At 44.0% G+C, this 9,260-nt stretch overlaps 1 protein-coding gene across 1 annotated transcript; it reads right to left on the reverse strand.

Annotated features, from left to right (window-relative positions):
• Positions 1-742: 742 nt before the first annotated feature.
• On the reverse strand, positions 743-8,208 carry SUMO2 (small ubiquitin like modifier 2). Its single transcript, XM_054278890.1, has 4 exons — positions 8,031-8,208; positions 6,545-6,676; positions 3,483-3,554; positions 743-1,959 (listed from the first exon to the last, which is right to left on the reverse strand). Exons 1-4 carry the CDS (start codon positions 8,049-8,051, stop codon positions 1,897-1,899), a joined length of 288 nt encoding a protein of 95 aa, XP_054134865.1. The 5' UTR covers positions 8,052-8,208; the 3' UTR covers positions 743-1,896.
• Positions 8,209-9,260: the final 1,052 nt, after the last annotated feature.

Below are 9,260 nucleotides of genomic sequence, written 5' to 3' on the forward strand. Positions count from 1 at the left end.
TCTTCTTTTCTTCAAAGTAGATTTTTATAGGCCTTTTAGACTTGGATATGTAAACATTTGTTCACAAGAAGGAATTTCAATCCTACAAAACACCACAGAAGTCAACAAGATACATCCCACAATGAGAAGTAATCTGCTTGATAATGGCATTTCCTTGAATTAAAACAAAGCTACACAGTAGATTACATTCTTCAGCTACAGACTCAAATGCAACTGCAAAAACAGATGTTCATTTTCCCTGTATCCCCATTAGATGGAACTAATGTAGCATCAAATGTGTTATTTCTGACAGAAGACAGATCACAACTCATCAGCTAAATGCACACACCCATCATTCTGCCACAAACCTTTCAGCTCAAGCAGGCACAGGCCCCACGTGCAATAATCACTCCTTGAATTAAGTGTTACAAAAACTACCACCAAAGAGTGGCCTCTTCTCAGAAATCTATACCTAAAAAAGGATTAACTTACAATAAAATATTGGAACATTCCTAGGACACCAGAGAATGCTGTGGGGCTGTGGGTTTGACAGGTATATAATCTTCCATGAATGTCCATTGATTTCACTCCAACCTCTAAACTTCCCCCCAAAAGTTCCCCAAGAACTCAAGAATTGTGGAAAAGACTTGTGAGAAACACCAGCATCACTGTATCTCCCTCCAGAACTTCCAGCCTCTTTCCCTTTTCCAAGCAGAACAGCAGAGTGGGGTAAAGCAGAGCTTGGAATCTCCACCACCATAGCTAAATACACCCAAAAACAGAACTCAATTTTTTATTTTTGCTTTACATTTCCAAGCAGCTCCCATTTGATACCACGGTAAACTGAACGGTTAATGAAATTATTTGCTCTCTTAAACTTGATGTTTACATCAATAAGCATTCAAATACAGAGTCTTAAATAAACTACTGTAACAACAATATTGATGCTTCTAACAAAGACTGACAAGAAGAGCTCAACCCAAAGGCATTACTAAGTAATTCAGTATTTTGCAGTTTGCCTAATCAAACAGTTTTGGCTTAGCAGAACATTCACAAAAAAAAATCAAAATAAATCAAAATAAGAGAAAACTGACTTCTATTTCCAGTTCAACTGGTGACTGACAGACCTCAAGGAAGCCTTTCCTTTTTAAACAGTCTTCTGCCTAGACAGGGGGGATTATGCTTACTTACCACAGAGAAAGCAGAGATTTGAGAAGCATAAAGTGCTGCAGAGAAAGAAATACAGCTGCTGAGTACTATAATTCCACAGAAAAAGAAAGAAAACTGGTTATTTTAAACAAGAAGTTTATTTAAACAACAAGACGTTTTACTTGAAGGGAAAACTATCTAGGACTTTTTTTTTTCCTTTTTTTTTAAAGAGTAATTTACCCCTACTTAGACAGAGATTGCTCTACATGTAACAGCTACGTACAAAAAAGTTATAAAATTGCCCTTGGTTTTACAATGATAAAAGAAAAACATTGAAATTATCCAATCAAACAAGGTATGCAAGGTTTTTGTTTTTGAACAGTGAGAGCAAAATAACTTACTGGAATATAAAGATAACTCGGCTTATTCTGTGATTCTGTAAAAGTAGAAGGAGCATGCCACTAACGGAGAGAGGGGCATTTTCACAGAACCAGTTTGTTTTCCCACCCCATCTCCATTAAATGTTGATCAAAACATACCATTGGCCATTTAGTTAAAAAAAAATATGCATTATGCCTGTGCACATCACCAGTTACTTTATGTACAATAAAAGGAATAAGAAAAAAAAAATCAGAGAGAAGAGAGAAAACTATACTGCAGTAGTCAGGATGTGGCTGAACCAAGTCTCATTTTTCTAATTGTGAAGTGTTGCCTGTGGGAGCACAGTTCTGGAGAGGAAAGTAGCAGGTTCTTTTTTGTGTGTTTGTTTTAGTAAACTCCTCCTGTTTGCTGCTGGAACACATCAATTGTATCTTCATCCTCCATTTCCAACTACAGCAGAAAAAAAGAAAAAAGGGCTTTCAACTCTTCTCACATCTCTACAGCAGCCTGGGTTGTTCTTACAGTTCCTGACTTTATGTTTACTTGTTATGCAACTTAACCAGAGAAACCCCACTCCCCTCCACCATCACCCTTTTGTACATTTAACAAAACTCACTGAAGTCAAAACCAAAGGAACTGCATAGAAAAAAAAAGCCAATTGATAACTGTTGACCTAGAATGAATTCTAGTACTAACTTCAGGGTACACTGTGTGACTCCTAAGAAACAGATTTATAACATTTGATTTCTATTGCCTGCTTTGCTGTTGCACCTTTGTTCTCCTGTTTACTCCCTCAGTTTACCTTAAAACATTGCCACAATTCCAGTTGGCTGCTGCTGCTTAAATGGCTACAGCAATGGGGAAGCAGACTGGAATTGAAGCCTCTGCCCAACCAGGCAGTAAAACCAAGCATCAGCAAGCACAAAAAAAAATTAAAAACACTTGGCATGTAATCATGTAACAATTGCCAGTGAAGAACAGCAATACTTCATTAATATCAATCTATTTTTTCACTCTAAGTTTTACAGTTGATGTTCCTGGGATGTTAATGGCACCTACTGACAAAATCTGTACCAAAACTGGAGCTGCTATAACTAATTCAAGTTATATTTCTAAACAGACTCAGTTGCTGCTCAGGAAATAGAACTGGTCTATGCCAATTACCACAGCTATAACAGACTGGTCTAAGCTTCAGCAAAACATGGATGGAAAAGAAAAATCATCCTGTTGCCTCAATTATCAGTATTGCAAATTAAAAAGTTGCATAGATTGGGGCCACAAGAGGCACAATCTTTGAAGCAACAGCTTGGAAAACTCAGAACTGAAAACTAAAGTCTGTTATTTCATTACAAGTGGTTCTGAACAGCAGATAAAGCTATCACTTGGTCAGGCTGATTAAACACAGCTCTGTGGAGCAGGACAGAAAAATGCTCCAGGGCCACAGGGAACCATTCTGTTCTTGGAATGGCCTTCATTCAAACACTTACAGACAACCCAAACTTCACCATATTCATTAATTCCATGCTACTGAAACAACTTCAGATCACAAACAACAGAAATTACTTTTGTATTACAAATGCAAGCTTGCAAACAGCATCTCTCTGATAACATCCTGGCAAGCTTTTATATAAAAAATAAAGCCATTGCTTCAAGAAAAACTCAATTCTTAACTTACCATCCTTATCTCAGAGCCATGAATCAATAAAGTAAAAGTTTTACAGAACTCACTATCTGTACACTGCACTTAAATTTTTCTGTTTTACTATTACAGTGATACAGATTTATTATTCAAAACACCACAAGTCCTGGATTCCATTTCTAATTATCCTAAAGTAGTTACACCAAAATAATGGTAAAAAAGACCCAGTTCTATCAGTAATACACACATTTACATAAGTATTTGACGGGAAACAGAAGCATCAACTGTTGCAGTAAATTTCAAACAGTTCTTCAGCCTTGCTGGTGCTGTTTACCTGTGCAGGTGTGTCTGTTTCATTAATTGGCTGCCCATCGAACCGGAATCTGATTTGCCTCATTGACAACCCCTGGACAAAGAGAAACAACACAAAGGGAAATAAACCTGGTGTTAAAGTTCTCAGCAGTTTACTCTTGAACTTGTTACTGAATTGCAGCACCATCATTAAAAGCCACCAGAGATTCCATCCTTCCCTCATGCCCTGACTTTTAGGCATTTCACTCCAAATCCCTGCAATCTGTTTTGTGTTAAACACTGCATTGTGTCCAACAACTCATGAGAAGCAACAGTGCCCCCACTGACTAAGTTAAAATAAAGCCATTTCTGAACACCCCAAGGCCAGCAAGTTTACTGTGCTTTTGAGTAATTCACTTAAAAACCAGGTGCAACACTCTGGGTAATAAATGCCCAACAATGACACTCAACACTCCTTTTTGATCTCCTCCAAAAACAAAGGTATTCTAAAATATTTCTTCCAGAAATGCAACAACAAAATTAGTCTGCAGCAGCAAAGAATAAAAAATGGGAACTTTTTAACCTCCAATTCCTATTATAAAGAAATCTATGTATCAAGTTTTTCCATGCACAGATGGAAAAAATAAAGGAATGTTCTACTTCCAGAAATTAGCCAGTATTTTGGATAAGCATTTCTACCACACAACACTCACTTTACTGACCTCTTCCATCCCTAAAAGAATATCTCACATTTTTCAGTCTGTTGGCTCAGGTGAGGATGAAACTTGGGAGTAACAACCAACCTCTCCCACTGATAACATCAGCTCCAAAATCACCAGTGAGTGTTCCAGGGTATTTTACAGCGCCAGACATTCTGCAAAGGCAGGGCAGTGACATTTGGGGATACAAATTTCCTTTCCAGTTCTAACCATTCTCCCCAGAGTATCTAATAACCAAGAGCCCAATCTGGTTTTAAGGCAATCCAAAGGATTGCAGGGTCGTGCTTTGGCATCTCTGAGTTAGAAGAGAAGCCTCCATTCAGCCTGGCAAGAGCGGATGTCACACACAACAGAAAACAATGTAGGAATTATTTCTGAGGAGCAGATTTGTCAGGAAAAATATTTTAATAAATGTGAGTAAACTTTTTTTTTATTAACTTTATGGATGACAGCAAAATGCCTCCTCCAGCATGATCAGGACACTGCAGCACTCGCTCAGAACATCATCTGCTCTAAGGAAATGTGTGGCTCAGTCTCGTGGCAGCAACACATTTCTGCACAGCAACATTTGCTTTGAGCCCTTTGCTCTGACTTTGTGTTTCTTGAAACATGCATTTGCTATTCCCAGAGTGTTGTTTTTTTCCAGGTTCATAACAACTTTATAAGCTAAATAAATGTTAGCTGAAAACATACTGAAAAACTGTCCTTTGGTGAGCTTAGTCTCCACAAAACATGAAGTGTGGTGCATGAATGATTTTTTCACTACTTAATCACAAATAGTCTTCTCAACAGTTGGTCACTCAAATTTAATTCCATTTTAGATCTACTACACATAACACATGATTATCATCCTTTATAGCTGCTAAGTTCTCTATCACCTCTCCAAAATTAAGGATTTAAGTTGGGGTGTACTAGTTAGGTAAATAAATACATGAATAAAATCTATTTTAGAGACATGCAGAACAAATGTGTTTTTGTTCAAAAACATGCAGCAAAATTTCAGAAGTAAGCACCTAAAGACAAATCCACATCCACAAAAATATTCTTTGGATACTTACTAGCTTAAAACTAAGATCAGAAAAAATGTCTCCCATTCTCAAGATTTACTGATGTTTTCCCTCCAGTTGATACCTGGGTTTGGTTTTGTTTGATTTTTTGGGGGTTTTTTGCTGGCTTTGGTTTTGGTTTTTTTTAAGCATTTTGGCAATCTAAGACAATTTGGAATATTACTTTTGCTTGCTTCAAAGTAACTAAGAATGAATGATACTTCAAAATGTTTTATGCCAGGACTTCATAGACAACCAATCCCCAAATTCCCTGAAAGACAGATGTAACTGCACTCTATGACTGGAAAAAGCAATACAGCGATTTGCAAAATAGAACAAGAGTTTGTATGAGTGAGGTAGGAAAAACAAACTCACAGCTTCCAACATTCACTAATTTCTCCACAGAACACTCATTCAAGAACACATTCACATGTTCAGCAAGAGCTAATTTTTCCTGTCTTTACTTTTATTCTGTTGTGGCACAGGGTAAACCAAAGAGGTTTTACCACTCTCTATGTGAATCACAGGGGTTTTTCCTGGTGATGAAATAGCTGCACCAGTATCTTATACTGACTTTATTGTATGCAATAGTATCCTGGAGTATTTATGCTTTAAAAAACTAAAAATTCCCTAATTCTGAACACTTTTGTAGAGGTAGAATTTTTGAAGGCTGACAGTCACTAAAAAATATCTTGGATAACAGAGACAAAATTTCCCAAATCAGGAGCTGCAGAAGGAAGAGCTCCACAGCTCAACTCAAACAGGTGTTTGTAAAATTTGCAATAGCTGCCTCACTGTGGCTGCAGCTGCCACCACATCAGCAAACACATGGGGTGTGTGAGTCTCTCAGAAGATTCATTTGTCAGCCAGGACACAAGAGAAAAAACAAAGCTCATCATTAAATGTACAAGCTCCCTCTCAAGGTATCTTCTCATCTCAGTACAATTAAGCTAATCAATCAGAAGCCAACAGTCCAAGAAGTCACTCAGAGCTCTAAAAATCCCTGATTATCACTTAACTCTCTCTCCCCTAAGTTCATCCCAAACCCCCCCTTTCCACACGAATATTTCTGAGCATCAGAGCAGCAGTTACCTCCCAGAAGCCTCCACCTATAAATACAGATTTCATAAATGACAACGGATCTTTATTTCACCCATTTCCTGCCACAACCCTCTCAGTCCACCCTGTGACAGAGCCCAAGGACAGCACTTCACAGCACAATTAGTTTCTGTTCCATCTCTATAATTTTGTGTTTTTACTAAAGTTTTAAGACTTCAACTGCTTTCCTCCATCCCTTGGAGAGCAGCTCTCCCCCAGACACCGCTCTCCTGAGATCATACCTGTCGTTCACAATAGGCTTTCATTAGTTTACTAAGTGGTGTGTGCCTCTTAATCTTAAACTGCACCACAGACCCATCTTGCCCTGCCACCTTCAGATTAATGTGGTCATTGTTTTCAGTCTTCACTCCTTCCTGTGGAGGAAATAAAAGAAAAAAAAAAATAACCAACACTTTTTAAAAAAGGTATGAAACAAGAAGTTAACATTTTACCAAAGTGCAACAGGTTATTGAAAAGGAGGAAATAAAGATATTAAAGCTGTTTACTGACTTGAAACCTTGAATTAGGGAATAAAGGTCAGCACTTTTCAGTTGAAAATTTAAAGGAAAAAAGCCACATACAAAAAAAAAATCTGATATTAGCTGTCATTCTGTAGACTGGAAATTTAGCAATGAAGAATTACCATCAGGCCAGGCATTCAAAACAGATTTAAAAAAAATTAAAAAGCTATTTCTATCAAAAGCACAACAATATGCAACAGCAGCGTACCCACTGAATGGAATTAAGTTACCTATAACTATGATCTGTTATAGCTGATTTGTGTTACAACTATGCTCCCAACCAGCAGCAAGGCTCTTTCTCATTACACCTCAAACTTTTTCCTACCGTTTGATGTCCTTATTAAAAAAAACTTTGCAGATACTTTAAAGTGCCTGATAAAACCTGAAACGGGCCAGGTCTTCTCCTTCAGAAAATGTTTTAAAAAAACTCCACATCAAGCAGCCCGACCCTCGCGGAGCGGAAAACTGCGGAGGATCAACTTCCAGCGGCGTCCCTCGTGCTGGGGCCGGGCCTCAGGGCCGGGGGCCGGGGCTGTCCCGGCCCGGGGCTCTCCCGCACCCCCAGTTCCAGCTTTGTTTTCGCTCCTTGCTGCGAGCCGGCTCCCGCCATGTGTCAGCCCGCGCGCGGCCCCGCGCCCTCGCCACTTCCAACTCGCTTTGAAAATAGTGTGGGGGAGGGAAAAAAAAAAAAAAAAAGGAAGGAAGGGTGAGGGGAGAGGGGAAAAAAAAAAAAAAAAAAAGGCCAAGGAAGAAGGAAAAAAAAAAAAGGGGGAAAAAAAAAAAGCCAACCCCCCGGCGGCGGCCTCTGTTAATTCCTGCCGTGCGGAGCGGAGCCCCCGCAGCCCCCCCGGGCCCGAGCGGGGCCAGAGGCGGCACAAAGGGGCCGGAGCCGCGCGGGGACCGTGAGGGCAGCGGCTGCCGAGGCAGCCGGCGGGGATGCTGCGGCCGCGGAGGAGGAGGAGGAGGAGGAGGAAGGCAGCAGCAACCGCCTCCAGACCTGCCTCTCTCCCCGCGGAGGGCGGGAAGGCGGCCCGGGCTCGCTCCCCCTCTCCCCGGGGATCCCCCGCCCGCCCCGGGAGCCGCGGCCTCGGCCCCCCCCACCCGCGCAGGAAAATGGCGCGCAAAGGCGGCGCGGGGGCTGCGGGCCGGGGCCGCCGCCTGAGGGGCCGAGCGCGGCGGCGGGAGCTGCGGAGCGCGCCGGCCTCACCTTGGGCTTCTCGTCGGCCATGGCGAGTCGGCGATGCGGGGGCGGCTCGGAGCGCGCACAAAGGGGGGGCAGAGCCGGCCGAGCGCGGCGGAGAGAGGGAGAGAGAGGGACACAGAGAGAGGGGAAGGCGGGGGGGGCCGGGAGCGCGCACGCACGGGGCAAGGCGCGGCCCCGCGGCTGTGCGTGCGCGCACCCGCCGCGCTCTCCCCTCCCCCCCGGGCGCGTTCCCGCCGCCCATTGGGCCCCGGCGCGCGGGGAGGGGGCGGAGCCAGGTCCGGGCGGGGGGGGGTGAGGCGGGAGGGAGGAGGAAGGGGCGGCGGAGGGAGCGCGCGCGCGCCCCGCGGCCGTTACATAACGCGGCGGCGGCGGAGGGGAGGGGCGCGCGCGCGGCCGCGGCCGCGCTGCCCGCGCGCTGCGTGCGCGCGCCCCTGCCCCGCCCCGCGCGGCGGGCATTGTCCTTCGCAAAATGGCCGCCGGGCCGCCCTCAGCGCCCGCACCGCGCCTCGCACCGTGCCCTTCCCGAACAGAACTTCCCCTAGCCGGCCCCAGCATCCTTGGCCCCCATAAATTTTAAATGTCCTCAAATCTCCTCAAAGCCGCTGGGCCGCCTGCCACATCCGCCTCAGTGCCCCCTCAGTGCCCCCTCAGTGCCTCACACGGCGTTCTTTGCACACACCTTCCGGGCGACCGGGCAGCCCAGGGAGGTGGTGACTCGCTGTCCCTGCAGGTGTTCAAGGGAAGAGTGGACGTGGCACTCAGTGCCATGGTCTGGTTGACAAGGTGGTGTTGGGGCCCAGGTTGAACTCGCTGATCTCAGAGGCCTTTTCCAACCTCGTTGAAGCTGTGGTTCTCCCTCGTCTCTGCCTCGTCAAATCTCTCCCTCCTGCTTGTGCCCCTCACTGTGGTGTGGAGGACAATGATGGCATGGCAGATCCCCAAACCCTGGGCTGTCCCTGTGAGGAGGGCTTATCCTGGGAGAGATGCCATGTCTGTGAGGGGACTGAGCACCTGCAGCCCCCCAACAATTACTCTACATGAATCAGAACCACCAATGATGTGATTTCTTAAAGTTCATTCCATGGAAGGGAGGAGGAAATTCTCAATAACTCCAGAGATTTCACAGGTTCACACAAAACAGTTCCTGTGCCTTTTATCATCAGCATTACACTTGCCACCCTCATTTGCAAATGCTTCTCTACATCACATAGATGGAAGAGAAATATCACAAAA

Source organism: Melozone crissalis, unplaced genomic scaffold, assembly GCF_028551555.1.
Source record: "Melozone crissalis strain CALT ecotype California unplaced genomic scaffold, PUWL_Pcris_2 ptg000026l_1, whole genome shotgun sequence".
Lineage (NCBI taxonomy): Eukaryota > Metazoa > Chordata > Aves > Passeriformes > Passerellidae > Melozone > Melozone crissalis.

Coding starts and splice junctions, on each gene's coding strand:
- SUMO2 (XM_054278890.1), bottom strand. CDS start 8,051: ATGGCCGACGAGAAGCCCAAG. Junction 3,555..6,544: donor AAGCCTATTGTGAACGACAG/GTATGATCTCAG, acceptor CTCTTTGTCCAG/GGGTTGTCAATGAGGCAAAT. Junction 1,960..3,482: donor AAACAGACACACCTGCACAG/GTAAACAGCACC, acceptor TTTCTGCTGTAG/TTGGAAATGGAGGATGAAGA.